Raw genomic sequence first — 18,541 nt, 5'->3', positions numbered from 1 at the left:
ACTGCAGTGAAATCTGCTTTATGGAAAGCTGTAATACACTTCTCCAGCAGATAAATCCATGCTGCTTTCTGCTCTGTATCTCAGAAGGCCTTGGAGGAGAAATACAGCATCTGCTTTGCATCTGCCTTGGCAGAATAAGCAGAAATGTCTCGCACAGTATCCTAGCCAGGTTGCGTGCATGATGGATGTTTGACATTTGCCTTCTGTCTCTTTAGATGGAGGAGATAAACCAAAGGTACACAGACAGCTTCAGCAGAATTCAGTCCACAGTTCACATGTAACTGTCCCACTTAATCTTCATCTCCAGACTCTGAGCATTCCAGGGTGGAGATACAGCTCTGATCGTGTGGAGCAGGTCCACAGCATCTGCATGGGTAGGTGCCTTCAAAAGGGTAGCTGGTAGACCCAAAGAAGCTTTCTGTTCTTTCTGTCTTCTGTGGCTGGTGTTTTTATTTATTCAGAGTGTTAAGTTCCTCTGTTGAGAAAGTTAATTGGACTGTATGATTTCTCTACTCAAATAGGAAAGTACTTCTCCTGCATAAGTTCATCATGCCTATTAGTGCCATTCCTCTCAACAGTGGGAGCTGGGTATTTCTTGCTGTTAGTCCTCTTGCTAATTGCAAAAAATAGGAATTGAATTCAAATTATGAGATCTTTAAAAAATATTTAAAAGTTGGGTTTATTTTTAGAGTAAGAAAATGCTTGCATTTTCTTTTCTCTTAAAGGTGGACAGAAGAAAGGTGATGTGGACTTCAGTCGTGTCCTGCTAAGAATTAGGCACTTGTATGAAGTTGGAGAGGATCCTGTGCTGTCTCAACCTGTGATGGTGGATCTGAAGGTAAATCTAATCTTTTAAGACAGAATGCCAATAGAGGTGGTTTTGCTCGAGAGAGAGCTAATTCTGGAATGAAGTTCTGTGTATGCTAGAGACTCCACAAAATATGGATACAAAAATACTATCATAAGTTTAACCTTGGAGGGAAGTAGGTCTTATTTTTGCAACACAGAAGCCGTTACTTCATATGAAGCTGCCATAGAACCAGCATGAAGATCTGCATAAATATTGGTAGAACTGGTTCTGTTGAGCTTCTGGCTGCGTAACACTTCCTGCAGTACCTTAGCCGGTGCAGAGAGTGGGATTCCGTTTTGCTGTTTCTTTAGTTATTGCAGGTTGTACCTGCAGTTAATGAAATATAGACAGGATTAAAGGAAACATTTTTTTCCTCTATAGTTATATCTGTGGGTTATTGAAACTTCGGTCACTTCTAGCATGTGCTGTGCATTTTCACTTGTTTATTTGATTTTACATATAGAAGTAAATAATTTTATAATACATGGCAGGGGGTATTTTAAAATATGGCAGAAGCATGGGAAACAAGGTGTAGTATTCTCTTCTTTGTTTAAAAAAGTGCATTGTAAGTTTCAGCCCTTGAATGGAGAGATTAGTAGGCTCTGAACTTTGCTACAGCACAGAAGAAGCCCTTAGCACCTCAGCTTCGTTTGAAGCCTGGTGATTCTGTAGTTGCTCTTTCGTTGCGTGACTTAACAGATTTCTACAGTTTCTACTTGTCTGCTTAACACATCAATACTAGAGATGAAAGTTCTATGCTGGTGTAACTGTACTGATGAGTGTGCTATTGTCAATAACTTGTGGTTTGAATGCTTGTGTTTCCTTTGCTCACAGTCTTTGCTAAAGGGATTAGGATCAGTGATGGTAGTGGAAGAGCGATCACTCACAGGCACCTGGGATATAAATACTTTGAAGCGGTGGAAATGGAAAACTGCACAACACCCCGGCAAAGGTAGGTAGAGTAAGGTGTTTGGTGTCCATATTGTGATTGACTGTGGAAGCTTGATGGATAGTCTAATTAAAAATATTAGAATAATTGTGACTTTCTATGATTCTATGGTTAAAAATGTTTTGTTGTTCTATGTGACAGGCCTGGTATGTGGCACAACTTGCAAGTAGTAGCGTTTAGCAAAGATTCCCTGCAAGTACTGGACTGCTGTATTTCTCTGATGGCTTGTTTTGTCTACAAGTGTTAAAAAATTTGAAATCTTTCTGGAGGCATTTTTGTCCAGCTAGAAGTGGCTACTTCATGAACTCACACTTGTAACACAGATTGATTTTGTTAGGTGCTGATGAGTTGTGTTAATCTAAGCTTAAGCCTGTGCTGCAGAAAAACAGACAGCTGCACTTAAAAATCCGCAATGTAATCAGCTTAAAGGACTGCATGGATGTGATTCAAGTTAGGGCTGGCACTCAAATGCTGTGGGTGACCTCATTTCATTTCTCATTCCAGTTGGTTGCTTGGACATTGTCCTTACAGTCACTTATATCCATATCCGTAAAAAGCTTACAGAGGTTTGGGGCTGGTCTAGGTAAGAGTTTAGAGCTCTGCTTGACCTGCAGCTAGGAACTTATGTGCTGTTTAACGACGATAAAGGTGCATGATGGGCGGGGGGTCATTTCACATTTTCTGTGTGAGTCAGTGTGTGAGAAGTAGATGGATTGTATATTTTAATATTATGAATTGGTGCATCTTAGGCTCCATACTACTTGCAGCTTTAAGGAAGAGAACCTGCTCAAACACTAGCTTTTAAGGAAGATATGAGTTCAAACTGTTGAGATAGAGTATTATGTACTTTTATTCTTCTTTAATATATTACCAACATTTTTGTGCTTTACAGGATTCTCCAAAAGCACAGAGACCTCAGGAAACTTTACAGTAACAGTTTACCCAAAGGAAATAAGGACTTTCTTTGTATACTTTCAGAGTCAATAAAGTTTAACATTACATTTCAAGAGTGAGTATGTAATAGCTTCCAATTTTTGTTTCAAGATAGGAATGATGATCTTGCAAAACATTCTACTGCTGTTAATGAAAGAAATAGTCATTTTGGAATAAACTCTAAATTTAATTAAACTGTTGGCTTGAGTTGTGGGTATTTTTGTTGGTTAATTATTTACAGCTCATTTTTTCTGAAACTTGATCAGTGCAAAAATGACCTTGGTGTTGCAGTGCAAGCATATTGCACATTTTCATGCTTGCTGTGGGTGGTTTTCAAAGTGATTGCTTCCATAATGCTTCACTGTGGAGCACTGTCAAAGTCCTATTAGTCTTACAATCTCAAGTTGTCTTTCTAATTAGTGGTGATCTCAAAAGTCTTCTCTTAAGTTTCTTTATTGTTAGAGGAGATGACTTCCAAATCACAGAAGAGTGATCTGCCAAATGGGGTTCTGTTTCTACATGCAAGGAAGAATGCCTGTTGTATTCCAGCTACTTTGTCTTTTGGGCACAATTGCAAAGTTTCTGCCTTGCTGTAAACTGAAGTTGAATGTCCCGTCTGTATTCCTTTGCCCTGAGTTCATTTAAACTGCCTTTTAAGGCTTACAATATCCTGGTCCTGGACGTTCACTGTTGTGTTCTTGGTAAACTGGAGCTAGGCTGTTGACAGAAGATGTATTGCCACATGACTGGTAACTAATTCATAATCTGAAGCAGAAGCACCATTCTTACAACCCTGTGAACTTTTTCATACTTCTCAGCCTCAGAGGATGTGCCTAGTAGTAGCAGGAAATGTTTTATTAGCATCAAGTTGAAATTAATCATGGAGGACTGTGTTGAGAGGTTAAACTGGCAATAAGTGCAGACTCTAAGCAGATCTGATCGAGCAGCAGCAGAAGGAAACTTGGACAGTGGCGGGGTTTCCTAATAGCTGCTATGTATTTATGTCAAAAAGAAAAATTGCATTTTTCTATTTTCCTTTCTAGCTCTAAACAAGGTGGAGCTGTAGAATCTGATTCTGTTTATGTGCCATTGAGCATCTCTATTTCACTTGTTGATCATGAAAATGCACATAGCCAAAATGAGAATCAAGTCACTCACTTCACTGCAGTGATAGTGATGAATTACGCTTGGTGCAACACTGTACAAAACTGTATTTCTGACCAGTGAAACATTAAGCTGAAAGAGAAAATATATAGGTTTAAAAGAAGAGAATAGGTGCCTTTTCAATCAACTGATAATAATTCTAGCTCTAGAATCATTTAGAAATGACATTTCACTATGGTAATAGTTCTCATTTGCTTTGGCTGTTCAGCAGTGATTTCCTCCGTGTGGAGACACTGTTCAGGAACAAAGGAAACAGTGAAAAGGGCTGTCCCAGAATAGCTCTTGTGAAATAGTTATGCTGGAAGAGCTGCACTGGTGGTCAACTTTTCTGTGTAGAAAGCCTGTGTACGGTAACTGTTTGCATCTCATTAAAATCACTGTAGAAACTGTGCATTCAGTTATTGGTTGAAGAAAGGTTGTATCATATTTTCTATTGGTTATTTTTCATACTTAGCAATAATGCCAATCTAATCTGCCCTGATGCAGTGAAAGCCATTTTCCTGCCACTTTAAGCCCAAAGGGGAATTGTGTAGCACTGTAACTAGAATGCAGTAAAGCAAGATGGCAGCTATTTTTTGTTTTGTTTTGGGCATGTATTAGGGAATGAAATGTGTCCAGCTAAGTAATATTCCTTGCTTGTACATCTTTTCTGATTTCCTGCTTGGGTATGCCATGTAGTACAATGTGTATACTCTGAAGGTTACACAGTGGTAGGATTACAATTCATTTTTCTGTGACTGAAGTCATGACAACAAGTCAATCATGGTAGGTTATAAAAATGGAATTGTATCTTCAGTGGGCAATTGTATGGTCAATCCCAGCCAAGCAGTAAAGGGTCCTACAGCTGCTGACTCTGGGCACTTCTTTCCCAGATGTAAGATATGTATGTTTCTAGTCCATGTTAAGTGTGTTAAGTCCTACAAAAGCCTTCTGTATGCAGGATAATATAAACAGGAATACCTCATTATCAGCTGATTTATCTGTTGGGGGGGGGGGGGGGGGGGGGGGTGTCTACTTCCCTTTGTAGAGACTGTCTGATTTAAAAGAAAAGGGGGGGAGAGCACCACCAGAGTATTTTACCTGGAGTTGTTTCAGTACAATTGGCCACCAGGGAATAATTTGCCAGAATCAAATCTTGTATTGCACTGGAGGCATCCAAAACTGTAAAGAACACGGCATTCCTGCTAGAAATCTATTCGTAATTTACAGAAAGAAAAGAAAACTTAACAGGATCTTCCTGTTGTAAATGCTTTCCTGACCCACACAGTCATGTGGGTGATGCACTTACCCCACCAGCAAAGCTGGCTCAAGAAATTTTGTCACCATATTTTTCGACCCGCTCAGTACTACTGTAATGAGAGTTTGTGGGGTTGTGTTGTAAAACAGTACAATGAATTAACCTAAATAAGCAGCTAAAAATAAACCTTCTTCCCAACCCATTTTTCTGTGTGCTAATTCATTTCATCTCTGACAGGATGATTTGGATTAAAACCAAAATGTCTTTCTGAGTAAATATAAGCTGCTATCAGCACTACTGAAAAGGCTTCACCTAGTTTCTGGACAAAATACTTTGCATGCTGGAGCTGCAAGCTGCGTAACTCAACACTAAATGCATTAATGTAGATATTTAAATACAAGAGAAACTAGTTTTACCCTTGAATTTAAACATGTATATTTCGTTGTTCTACATCTTTGATCAGTAGTACTGAAGATAACATGGATGTCAATGCTAACAGAATCATTTAATATAATTAAATGATATCCTTAAGTATAATATTATTTGCTTTAATATATCCTTTCGTTCACATGAATTTAAAGGTATTTGTTATGTCCTCAGTAACTCTAAAAGGTGATAACTAAGTCAGCTGAGTACCATTAGAAATGGGGATAGCCTACAGCATAATCTGACATGTATATGTGCTATCGTCTCTTCTTTCATTTTATTTGGCAATCTAACTGGAAACTACTTCTGTAAGGTAGATACTGGTGAGCAGGTAAGCTGATGTATTACGCTTTTGTGGCTGACAAATGGAAAGGAGCCGTGCTTTAGACTTTAAATGTGGCTGTGTCTTCATTACAAATTACAGTTCAGCTGTTCCAGACACCTGCCCAGTGGTGCTGGTACCTGATGTTACTTGTAGAAAATCTTGTGGTTGACAGATTTTTATCAAGTTCTTAACTGCTTCATGTTCTCAGCATGTCCTATTTGATCTTTTTAATTATCATTTAAGTTCTGTCATTGCAATTTTTATGTTATCCAACTGAACATATTTGTGGAACAGTTTTGTCTGGCCTGGCATTTGAAACATCTGTCCAGGGAATAAACCTAAGTAAGTTGAGAAAATGGAAGCAATGTTTTATCTTCCACTTCTCTCACCAGGCAATGTAATTGATTCTGGGTTAAAGCAAAATATCAGTATTGGAGAACATTGAGCAGCATACAGTTATCTATAATTGTAATTTTTTTTTTCTTTAATAATTGAAGGCAAATAAGTTTCAACGTGGCCTTTAACTTGATGACATAACTGTAGATCATTTTATTTAACCCATGCTTATCATCTTCCTGAAACAAGCCTTAGTTAATATACCCTTCAGTATCTGAAGAAGGCCTAGAAGGATGCCAGAGAGGGACTGTTCACCAGGGACTGTAGTGAGAAGACAAGGGGAAACAGATTCAAACTTAAACAAGGGAAGTTCAGGTTAGATATAAGGAAGAAGTTCTTTACTGTGAGGGTGGTGAGGCACTGGAATGGGTTGCCCAGGGAAATGGTAAATACTCCACCCCTGACAGTGTTCAAAGTCAGGCTGGACAGAGCCTGGGTGATGTGGTCTAGTGTGAAGCATCCCTGCCTATGGCTGGGGGGGTTGGATGTAGATGATCTTAAGGTCCTTTCCAACCCAAACTATTCTATGATCCTATTGCACTGGTATTGCATTAATACAGCTGCACACACAGAGGTAACAGTGGGATGCACTGCATACAGAGTGTAGTGTTCTGCATTGTCTCCCACTGATGTTGCAGGATGTTGGGACCACTTTGTGGTCTTCACTCAAGCACTTCAAACTCAGCCTTCCACCATTGCTCCTGTCAGTGGGGCTATGCTGCTGTTAAGGCAAAAGTAGCAAAGTATTTTTCATGGGAGGGAAGAGTTTAGGCAAGATTTCAGCAAGATGAAAGGTGTGATAAGGAGAGATGATAGGATTAATATTTGACATCAGTGTAACCTAAGTATAATCACTGTCTCTTTTGCTTTGGATAAGAGTCATCAGGTTGGCTGGAAGAGGCTGTTGAAAACATGTACATAGTACCTAAACAAGACTCATCTTCATAAAACACCTTTAAATGAAGGATTGCAGAAGTGCAATATCTCACATGAGACCACTGCAAGTATGGAAAAGCAGTTTTCTATGTCCTGTCAGCAGAGAGGCTAATCTAGTGCTGAAAGATAGCCAGTTAGGAAACAATTTAAAATTTAAAAAAGAGCTGTTCTGATTTCAGACAGAATGAATGGGCTCTAAAACAGACCACTCTGTGGTGACAGTTTCAAAGAGTAGAGGGAAAATCTGGGTTGCATTTAGGTTTCTATTGCCCTCACCACATGAGGGAAGAGGAAGTTAAGCTACGAATCTGAGAGGCTTTCATTTGTTGTTTTGCTGATCTTCAACAAAGACACCCTGATGCAAATGCTAATAATCCTGTGTGATGATCATAATTTCAGTGAAACTTCTTTTAACAATGTGTTTTGGCTGCTTAGGTAAGTGCTCTTTATTTTGTTTTGTTTATAGTTTGCCACCTGTAATCCTTGAGCTGGGTTTAAAAACGCATATTTTCTCCAGTATATCCACCTCAAATAGACTTGTGTGCAAGATGAGGAGAATGTTAGCTATATTTTTGTAATGCTGAAATCAAAATTAAGATGTGTGGGGAATAAAAAAGCATTTTCATAAAGAGATTGTTATAGAAAAAGTGTAGAGAAACAAATTTGACACCCAAAACGATCTTAGGTTAAGAAGGCAAGCACTCTTTTTTTTAGACCTTTAGACTTGAATATTTATTGTGGAAAACACTGAATGTAGAATTTGAAAATGTTAAGGAGGTTTAGTTCTGGGTCATGTATCTACTGAAATACAAAGCAGATAAGGTTTCATGTTCCTTATTCAATACAGATTGCACTGGTTAATACTGAAGGTGTTCAGTATAAATTAAAAAACAGAAGGAAAGAGAGGGAAAGATTAAGAGATTAAACAAGGGCAAAAGCTTTTTTTCAGTGCTATTTTCCAGAAAGACACTGAAGTCACAAGACTAAAATGTATTAGATGCCATTTGAGGACCATGTAGTACATCAGTGAGTACACAGAAGATCTTCATTTGTTGCACACAATGATGAAGGGCTTTAACACACCAGATTAAAAGTTTCCCTTTAGCCAGAAAGTAATTGCCATTGCTCAAGGGAGAAGTGGCTAGTAAGTAAACTGAAAAATTAATCTCATGATGATTTTACAGTATTAACAATATTTTCAATCCTGTGATTGTAGATATTAGAGCTGTAATGCTTCCTCTTGGCTGCTTTAAATCTATGTATATTCCTCTGCTAGCTACAGGTCCCAGTAATATAACAGTCATCCAAACACCAACAAAAATGCGTCTATCAATTGGAGACTACACTGAAATCGCCTGTATTTGGGAAAAATCTGTTGTGAGATACAGAGTAAGCTGGTATCTTCTTAATAAAGAGAACATCACCACAACTATATCATCAAAACTTCTGTATGTATACAATGACACCAGTGACAGCAAGGATGTGCTGGTGATAAACTCTGCCAATATAAATAACACTGGATTTTACTACTGTGAGATAATGATTAAAATACCTTTCTGTAAGAAAGTATGTGGAAATGGGACAACAGTGATTGTTGAAGAGAAAGGTAAGCTACCAAGAACCTAAGTGTGCCATTTAGCTTATCATCGTAAAGATTCTTCATTTTCAACTATTTTATACACTTCTTCCCTCCCTCACATCTCTCTCTCAGCGCTGTGGGTCTTGGAATGAATAAAACAAACACAGAAGAGACATGAACGGCTTTTACTGACAATTGACTTAAGCTCTCTGCCTTAATACACCCAGTGCAGTGTTTGTTTTCTTCTAGAACAGTTTGCTAACAGGAATTATTAGTTAAGGTTTACAAAATACTGTGCATCTGCTATGTATTTCACAGACAACCCAAACACAGTTCCTTCTCATAAGGGATTTGTGAGGCTAGGTAGTTAAGCTGAGACATAACTGACACAGTTCATGCATCTGCCTTGTGGTAAGGAGTGGCTGAAGCAACTACACTCTTACTCTGTTAAGCAATATGTACCCTTTACTAACCATTTTATCTTTTTATTAGAAGTTCTTAGTAAATTAATATGGAAGATAGAGCAGTATGTGCTCCATATTAATAAGGATTTGTGTCCACAAAGATGTTGTGATAAAATGTTCTGTATAGGCCGTGTCTCCTTACCTTATTATAGTCATTTGCTAATCGTCACGAGAGAGCTATTTAAGGTCCCAGTTCTGAATTAAGCGTTGAAAAGCATTAATTCAATAAGTATTCACACACAATTAAATTTTCAGCAATAGGAGTGAGGTATGTTTCACCTTAAATTATGCCGAGAATGTGACATACATAGAAAAAGTTTACCTGTTGTGTCTGTTATACAACTATCTCAAGACACTGTGAAGATGCTAATCTCTACCTCTCATTCTACTTCTCAACAGTAGAGAAAAACTAGGGGGCTTTGATAATGTTAAAGGTCTCTGACTAGACCTTTAATATTACCAAACATCACTCATATATTGACTGATCAAGTCATGGGAAGCAAACTTTCCATTCATCCAGCACAGTCCAGTTTTGGACACTATGCTATTGGGCAACTGGTAGTCCAAAGAGAGGCACAAAAATTATCAAAGACTTAGAAAACGTCAGTGATAGAAAATGAATGTAGTGTTCAAAATGGTGGGAAATGAATGTAAAAGGCTGCTAAAAGAGTTAATCTTAAAACGAGTTGGGTGAGCTGACGCCAGACACATCTCTTACCTGGTCTGGTAGCAATAGCCTTAAAGTACAAGCAAAAGAGACTCACATGAGACACCGAAGGGGGGGAAATCGTCAAGCTGAAGGAGCTAAAAGAGGATTCGATATTATTGTTCATCAGGCATGCATCCCTCAGGAACGGGAAAGTGTAAGTAACCTTGCACTTGGGTGGGAGGGTTAACTGATTCTCTGCTGAAGTCAGTTTTAATTTTCCCCACCCCCCCCCCCCCAGTGTTTTTCTATTGTTTCTTTGAACAGTACGTAACTTTATTTAAAATATATTGTTACAGAGGCTCACTCATTGAACAAGAGAGATTTGGCAATATGCGCCATCATTCCTTTCTTAGTGGCACCAGCAAGCTTGAGTCTTTGCTACAGAAAGAAACAGAAACAGCGCTCAAAACTTCCCAGTGAGTGACAATATTTCCATTAACACAAACTCTCTAAGTTAGATGTTTGTTCTGAGATGGCTGGACAGTAGCACCTGAGAGGCATCACTTAGGTGCTCCTAAGGATGAGGAATTTCAGTGTACAACTTTTGCTTACCTGGTCCTGATCTGCTAGGGACCGCTCAAACTGAGAGGAGGGATTGGGTTATAATTCAAGTGAGCGTTCTTGAAGCCACTTGCCTCTGTTATTTATCTTTCCAGACTTAGACTGAAGATCTTGACTTACTTAGGGTATTGAGAGATATCAATTCTGATAGTTTCAGACTATGAGAGCAGACTGAAAAAGTGAGAAGCCAGAACTTAGCTTTGCATTATGGTCTTACTCCTGGTAGTGACACCTGGAAATGACATCTGAAAGAACCAGCCTTGGGGTCTGAGCTGTTCTGGTTTAAGCTGTATTTTTTTTTTTTAACTAATTATTATTAAAAAAAAAGAAATGAAGATGGAAGAAGTCACAAGAAAAAACAGCAAATTGGATGGTTAGAGGACAAGTAGGGCATCTGCTGGCAGTGAGTGCAGATCAGTGTCATAAAACCTAAGGCAGCCTCCTAAGTAACTGTAGCATGAGTATTACAGTTGCAGTATGAGGCTCACTCAGATTGTGAGCTGTCAAGGATGTAGGAACAATACCTGCGGTTTGAGGTTTAACTTGCAAGTTAACAAACCAGGGAGAGGGGATTTAGGTGAGTGAAGTCCTAAGTTCCTATTTCAGTCACTGGATTGACACAGGTGACTGTATGAACTGACCTGTGTCTACTTAAGGGTGAGCTCCTCAGTTCTCTAGTTATGACACAAACTCTGTTGACCAGCTCTCCATGGCATAAAGGGTATTCAGAAACCTGAAGGTATTCTATTCCACTTGCAAGCTGAATACCCCTCTAGTGCCTGTCATCAAGACTAAGTTATATAGGAGCTCTGCACTCTTCATTTGCAGAGCTCTGGTATTTCCAGTGTGACTCTGGAAATGGACAGTAAGTAAGCAGTGACTGTAACTTGTTTTTTGCTAAGGTTCTGCACTGCTTCCTGTGCCAACAGGAGGGCATCAGGGGGAGGGAATGCTCGAGGCTGCAGAAGTTCAGGGGAGAAGTGAATCCACAAGTGGAGCAGCTGAGGAAAACTCAGCTGAATGGGTAAGTGGTTTATAAAAAGACTCTCACCATGAGAGGACTTCCAAAATGAGGCAACTGGGGAGTGGGAGTGCCCTGAGCAGGAAGAACACATCAAGCTGCTCTTCCTGGGGGGGCATCTTGCTACACATGAAAAAAAAGCCTTATTTTTCTTTTTGTATTTTTTTAAGAAAAAACAATCTTGACAGTGACAACACTCAGAAAGAGAAAGAAAGATTATTTGTGTTGTAGGAAAGTACTGGATTCTGTTATTAAATTTAGTGACGCTCTAAAACGGTCTGCAGAAGAGGGCAGAAAAAATGAAGAATATCAATATAGAGACTGTATGAAAGAAGTAGAGAAAAAGTTAAAAAGGGCAGTAAAGTCTCTTTCCATACAATTGTTTACCAAGCTCAAAGGGCTTGGACTTGCTTTAGCTCATAGGACTGTTACAGCAGACACTTTCTAAGAGCCGGTAGCATATTTCAGGCAAGCTTCTTTATCCAGGCAGTTTCTCATCTCTTAATTACATTAAAACATTAAGTGGGCAAGTGAAAGAAGCCCTAAGTTAACTCTTGCACAGGTAGGCACAACTTCCATCACAGTCAGCTGGACAGGCTTGAACAAGCCACGCAGAGGCGATGTAAAATGCTAAAGCCCATGGTCACAACTGCAACTGAGTTTACAGATTCCTGAATTCTCCTGTTAGAAAACATGGCTTTGGTCTTGATTTGGTCATGTTGGTATTGAAATCATGGTGAGAGAAAACATCAGGATGCAAGTAGTAAACCAGTAATATCTGTCTTTTATTGTGCAACAGTCATCATTCTAGAAAAAGAAAATGTATAGCTGGGAAAATTCATTCCCCATTATATGTGGATTCCCACTGAAGCTCAGAGGGAGCTTCTTCAGAGCTCCTTGCTTTTACAGGAGACAGCATATTAGAAAATTTCAAAAATACAAGGCATGAGGTGGTCTGGTCATGGTAATAGAGTATTCTAATTACTGGCTATAAATGGATAACTCTTCTACTTGTTAATATTTAATGACTATGTGAGAAAACAAGGCTGAGAATGAGAAACAAGCATCAGAGGGGGTGCAGTGAAGAGTTCATTAGTAGCCTTTAAATGCTCAGGGTTTGTATGGACAACCAGACTCATCCACAGGATGTGTAAATACAACTATAAAAGGTCTCGTGCTGCTTTGTAATTAGCAGCTGCTAGCCACAGAGACATGTCATGATATAAATTTGGCATTTTCTTTCACATAACAGGATCTTTTTTTGCTACTTGAATAAAAGCAGAAGCAGTGATTTCAGTGGTATCATTTTAAATGCTAAAGTATAATTGGATCTTATAAATCATTCAAGGCATCCAGTAGATTAGTAAAGCCAGTACATACAATGTGCATGCACACTATATTTCAGATAAATTAAGCCAATAGTGATGAGCACATATTATGGTGCCTCTGGAGCTGTACTCATTGCCTTTCAGTTGTGTTGCAGAACATGACTGATTTAATTTAAGGGTACTTTTTCCTGTCTGTGCTTAAGTAATCATCTGAAAAGTTCGCATTAGTTTTTTATATTGCTTACACTTTTTCTCTTTAAGCTTGGAAATTCACTATACATTCTGAGTAGGTTTGGGCACCATTTCCAGAACAGCAAACGTGAAGGTTGTGTACACCTTTGCAAGGCCATTTACAGTCCTCACTCGATTTATGTTCTGTTTTTTTCCAATACTTGGGGTTGCAAAGGCAATCTTGATTCACAGAACTTGAATCAAGGCATGGATTTTATTCTCACCTGTATCATACATCATAACAATGCTGAGCAATTAGGTCAGATGACAGCACATAGCTCCAGGTATCTTAATTTAGCTTAACCTGAGAGTGAACATCCCCATGGCAAAGCTGGCTGCTGTGGCTGTGCTTTTATTATATAGCACTTCTCTGTCTCTCTGGAAAGTCATCCTATGTTTCCTGAGTTGAGATGCTCACTGCATGTTTCCCAGACAGTTCTGCCAGCTCCAGGAGTATTTGGCACTTAAGGGAATCCTTGGAGCAATTGGTGATTTTTTTGTTGCTAAATTCTGCAGGTTCCAGCCCAAACCTAAGCACTGCTGTAGCATTAATGCAAACTTCCAGCTTATTCAAACACATAAAAAGCACACTCCTGAGAAGCTCTGGTTGTGCAAAAATGCACGGAAGCATGATCCAGATTAATTGGCCGTACCTACCATGCCCCCTGTTTGATGTTCAGGCAGCAGTACCTCTGGTCTGAGCCTAGTTCCTTGAAACAGAGACAGTAAATCCCCATAGCAAAGTATAACTTTTGATGACGAAAAGCTACCACTTCATGACTTACGGGTTTTTATTGTTTTATGCCATGTTAGCTTGTAAATTTGATTTTATGTCAATGAGCACAGATCTTTGTGGACCTTTAAGGCAGATCTTTAATTCTTAGCTTTTGCTAAAGAACTTACCTGAAGATCCCAAATCCTACACGTGCTTAGGAAATGAAAACAAGATGACTTTTGCACAATGCAGAATAACATCTGAGTACCACTGCAGTGTACTAGTTTACTGCATAAAAAGAGCATCCCTCCAGAAGGAGCAGTGTGATAAAGCTTTTTGGAAATATTGGAGTTAAATGTTAAAGGGAATAAAAAACCTTTGAAATTTCAGATTTCATAGAACTGGGTTTATACTGAAACTTGACGTCTTTGGTATTCTAAGTGAGTACTTTGTGCCTGGTACCTAATTAACCAAGAGAATTGAATCCAAACATAGGAAGAATTTGCCTTTCAGTGTTAGTACTGAAATGCTCTTTCCCTCTAAAATGATAACTCTATGAGCCGTGTTTCTGTCTGTTCCCTTGGGCTGTACTAGATGCTTTGTCTTGAGTAAAAGGTCATTTTAAATAGACTGAGTAAAAATTATTTTGATGGAAGTTTCTTTGCTTTTTTAAGTCTGTGTCTATCCTTTATGAATAACTTGGTTCTTTCTTGCAATGAATAAAGAGGAAAAGATGAGAAATCCACTGCAACTGTTGTATCCTGTGTAGCTGATGAGCAAATCCCACAAACTAGGGCAGTTGAAAAGTCCAGAATGAGACACGGACTCGCCGTCTACTTTGACATTCAGAACTAAAAGGACATTAAAAAATATGGCTAAAAAGCTGTAAAACTGAAAACTATGATAATTTTCTGCTGAAGGATGGATTCTGTGAGTTCCCTGTCAGAAGCATGTCGGCAGGACAGGATGCAAGAAAAAAGATTGGTTCCAAGTAGTCTCTGAATGTTTTGTCACTGACAAAATGCTGTGAGGAGCCTGTGAATTTGGAGGGCATGTTATTTTAGAAGACCAGCTTCAATTCTTCCCCCTGTATCTGGAAATAGAAGATGTGCTGCCATAGTTTGAAAAATCTTCTGGACTGAACATTCTCCGACAGAAGCATTTCTTCAGGCAGCCCATGTAGAAATAGCAGAAGGTAAAATAAAAGTGCATATGGTGGTAATCATTTGACCAGATAGATCACATAGGATGAAACTATCATCAGTGCTGACAACCTCGTAGCCAGAGTGGTATGCCAGAAGGGTTTATATTCCTGTGGAAAAGGACTGTTAGTGGTACTTTATTCACATATGAGGAAAAATCTTCCAGAGAAAATAGTCTACTATGCACAGTGAAATGCTAGGTTTAAATGGAGCTCTCTATATTTATGTATAATTATTGCCTATCTGGTGGAGGAGGGCTGCTTGGAGGAGACTGGAGCATTAACACTTGTTTCACTTTTGCCAGCTTCAAAACTTCAAAACCAAAAAATTACTGATGAAAAATCAAACCTGGAAAGTAAGGGAAAGCTGGCTTCCAAGGTGAGCAGTATTGACAGCAAAGCTAACGGCAGTTGTCCAAGCACTGCTGAGTACTCAGAACAGGTATCTGCAGTGTGAATGTATTTATGTACCAGAGGTATTTTGTCTTCTGTTTAACTTTGCAGAGCTTTGCTGGAAGTTAAGCATGTTCCCAGCAACACAAGGAGAAACAACCTCACTGCGCACGAGGTTTGTTACAGCTTGTAGCAGGGCAGTAGATGCAGATTGGCTTTCCTGGAGCCCTTAAAAACAGTTTGTGTAGTCTAAAGGTGTGACTGGCTTGCTGCTCAATATCCTGTAATGAGGTCTTTGTGGCCATACAGCATGGCTTGTGGTCTGGTTCTCTCTACGCTATAGCAGCTGCAGTTCACAACTACTGTAGCTCAGAAGTGGCTCACTCCTTGGCGTGAATCCTCTTTCCTGGGTGGTTCTGTGACCTCCCCTGGATGCTGTTCTGCAGTGAATATTCTGCTGTCAGAAATACGCTGTAATCACTGCACTGTGACTATACCTCGAATGAGAGAAAATATTTGTTACTGACTATTTGTTACAGTACATCTCATGGTACTTACACGTAGGTTGGATAAACCAAGAGGATTTTCTTTTCTTCCTTTTGAAGTTCAGTCACTTTAAAATCTTGGTGATTTTTGCCCTGAAATGTTATTACAGACTTGTTTTCTTTACTGTGTGGTGAAACAGTCATGTGCCATATTCCTTTGAGGCTTACAAACAGGATTGTGGATTTCCACAGACCCTGTATCTTTGTCCCCAACACAAGAAAGTTGTAACCAGTAAAAGGAATGGTGACCTTCGGGCCAGGTTCCTTGGTCAAGGAAGCTTTTAGTTACACCTCCAGAGCTGTAAGTGCATGCAGTAAATTTTGGTCTGTCTATATATTGCTGGTTACGTCTCTAATCACAATCAGGAGATGCACAGTATTCAGGGAATTGTTAAAGGCAACCACTAAATTAAGAGATTGCCACTAAACCACAATTTAATAGTCTCCAAATCATATTTTCATTAAACACTATTAGAAATTGCTGATTAAATGTGGTTCCTACTAGCAAAGAATGCTGCCTTATTAACAGCTGCTCATATTTTGTACGTAACATAGTCATTTCCAACATCTGACAGCTGAAAATGACACCAAATTTATCAGGACCTATTTTTAGCTGTGACTGACAGTGGCTATGAGCCAGCAGAGTATTTTCAGAGCTCCCGCTGGTTGTCCTACTCATCAGTAATAGTTTGACACCTATGCATCACATGTGTTATCTTCTCTGCTTCTGTACCACTTGGGAAGCAACACACTCTTCTGTTTTTATTTCTTCATGGTTGTTTTGATAGCTTTATAACAAAAAAGAGCTCTGTAATTAATCTCAGGACTTTTTCTAGTGTCCAGTATGTTCTCAAATATTAACTGTGCATCTGTTCAGTCTATAAGGAAGCCCACCTCCCTAATTACAGACCTTGAAGAGAACCCTGGGCCTTTGCTTTTAGCCAGTTTTGGTGATTATTCCCTCCTGACCAGGCTGCTGCAAACTGGTGGTTCCATTCTGGTTTAATTTGAGGTTCAAAGTCCTGTGTTAAGCGTAGGCTAACACATCCTAATTTAAGAGCAAGACTGGCGCAGTGTATTCTAAAGCCTCTACGCATTCTGCCATGCTTCTAATGTCTCACCAATGTACTTCTCTCTCATAGTATCTGTGGAAGAAGAGTATGGAGCAGGTATTCCTGGCTCCGTTACACCAAGGATCTGCAGTAGCAGGCAGGATGATGAGGCACCCCAACCAACATAGTCATGTTTGTGTGTGATACTATGACTAATGTTCTTGTACCTGGTAACAGTGCTGTCAGAACAGCAATGATGTTGTTGTGGTTTAACCCCAGCCAGTAACTGAGCCCCGCACAGCCACTGGCTCACTGGAAGGGTGGCGGAGAGAATCAGAAGGGTAAAAGTGAGAAAACTCATCATGGATTGAGGTAAACGCAGTTTAACACCTAAAGCAAAAGCTGTGCACAAGCAAAGCAGAACAGGGAATTCATTCCCCCCTTCCCATGGTCAGGCAGGTGTTCAGCCATCTCCAGGCACGCAGGACTCCATCATGTGTAGCAGTTACTTGTGAAGACAAACACCATCACTCCAAACATCCCCCTTCCTTCTTCTTCCTTCACCAGTTTTATATGCTGAGCATGACACCATAGGGTGTGGGATATCCCTTGGGTCAGCTGGGGTCAGCTCTCCTGGCTGTGTCCCCTCCCAGCTCCTTGTGTATCCCCAGGCTGCTCACTGGTGGGGTGGTGTGAAGAGCAGAAAAGGCCTCACCTCTGTGTAAGCACTGCTCAGCAGTAACTAAAACATCCCTGAATTACAAACACTATTCGCAAAACACAGCCCCATACTAGCTACTACATAGAAAATTAACTCTACCCCAGGCAAAACCACCACAGATGTTAAAATTGGTTGACTAAAATTTGTTTGAAACCAGATTTTATCTGAAGTATTTTCTCTATACTGCTGACATCAAGAACCACTGCAGAACTGATGCTATTCTCAAAACCCCAAAAGCTCCAGCCCAACATTAAATTGACTTAAGATTGTCTTCATGCAGCTAGTTAAGAACATTAAAAGCACTCCTGTTTGGCAAGTGTAACTCTGGATACAGGCTATGTCCAAGGAGAAAGTCTGATCTATGCAAACAGCATGGGTTTTGTTTGAAGTGTAATCCTTGCCTAGTTCCTAGCACTGCTTGAGAAATGAAAGTTGAAATCAATACTTTGTCTGAGCTACAATATTTTTACCTACTTCTCTCTTAAGGACCTCAATCTCCAAATTGATCTCAAATTTAAGGAACAATACCACCTAAGGGGAAATTGAAGTGTATCATGGGGTTCACAGGGTCTGTGTTTCCACTAACCTAAAGAGGATGCTATGTTGGTTTTATTCTGCCTGGATGAACTGGGCTTTCAAACCTAAATGCCATTTTGTGTGCTGCATCTATTTCAGCATCAGACTCCGGATCTAGGTATATTGCCACATTCTTTATAGTTAACAGCAGAAATAAACTAGAGAGTAAATCTATAAGATTATCAGAATTTATTTCTGGCTCATGCTCATGCTGGGGAGTTACAATGAG

At 39.5% G+C, this 18,541-nt stretch overlaps 2 protein-coding genes across 4 annotated transcripts in view; both read left to right on the top strand.

Annotated features, from left to right (window-relative positions):
• The window catches only part of MAN2B2 (mannosidase alpha class 2B member 2), a 35,010-nt gene extending 32,083 nt beyond the window's left edge, over positions 1 to 2,927 (top strand). For both annotated transcript variants that reach the window (XM_061468576.1, XM_061468583.1), the window contains exons 16-19: positions 216 to 374; positions 726 to 838; positions 1,685 to 1,802; positions 2,692 to 2,927. In XM_061468576.1, coding sequence (XP_061324560.1) covers positions 216 to 374; positions 726 to 838; positions 1,685 to 1,802; positions 2,692 to 2,786 — 485 coding nt within the window. In that variant the 3' untranslated portion in view covers positions 2,787 to 2,927. The remainder of the gene's footprint in view (positions 1 to 215; positions 375 to 725; positions 839 to 1,684; positions 1,803 to 2,691) is intronic.
• Positions 2,928 to 6,719: 3,792 nt separating this feature from the next.
• On the top strand, positions 6,720 to 16,782 carry LOC133277042 (uncharacterized). 2 transcript variants are annotated; one of them, XM_061468563.1, is made up of 5 exons: positions 6,720 to 7,651; positions 8,493 to 8,822; positions 10,265 to 10,384; positions 11,459 to 11,553; positions 14,499 to 16,782. In XM_061468563.1, exons 1-5 carry the CDS (start codon positions 7,600 to 7,602, stop codon positions 14,520 to 14,522), a joined length of 621 nt encoding a protein of 206 aa, XP_061324547.1. In that variant the 5' UTR covers positions 6,720 to 7,599; the 3' UTR covers positions 14,523 to 16,782. The 2 variants fall into 2 exon arrangements, with proteins under 2 accessions (XP_061324547.1, XP_061324539.1); XM_061468555.1 differs by having other exon boundaries at positions 11,432 to 11,553; positions 14,499 to 16,781.
• The last annotated feature ends 1,759 nt before the right edge of the window (positions 16,783 to 18,541 follow it).

This window comes from Pezoporus flaviventris, unplaced genomic scaffold (genome assembly GCF_033815535.1).
Source record: "Pezoporus flaviventris isolate CSIRO_AGI_PZ_B2104156 unplaced genomic scaffold, CSIRO_AGI_Pfla_v1 ptg000002l, whole genome shotgun sequence".
Classification (NCBI taxonomy): Eukaryota; Metazoa; Chordata; class Aves; order Psittaciformes; family Psittacidae; genus Pezoporus; species Pezoporus flaviventris.
This window is presented reverse-complemented; position numbering and strand designations above follow the sequence as displayed.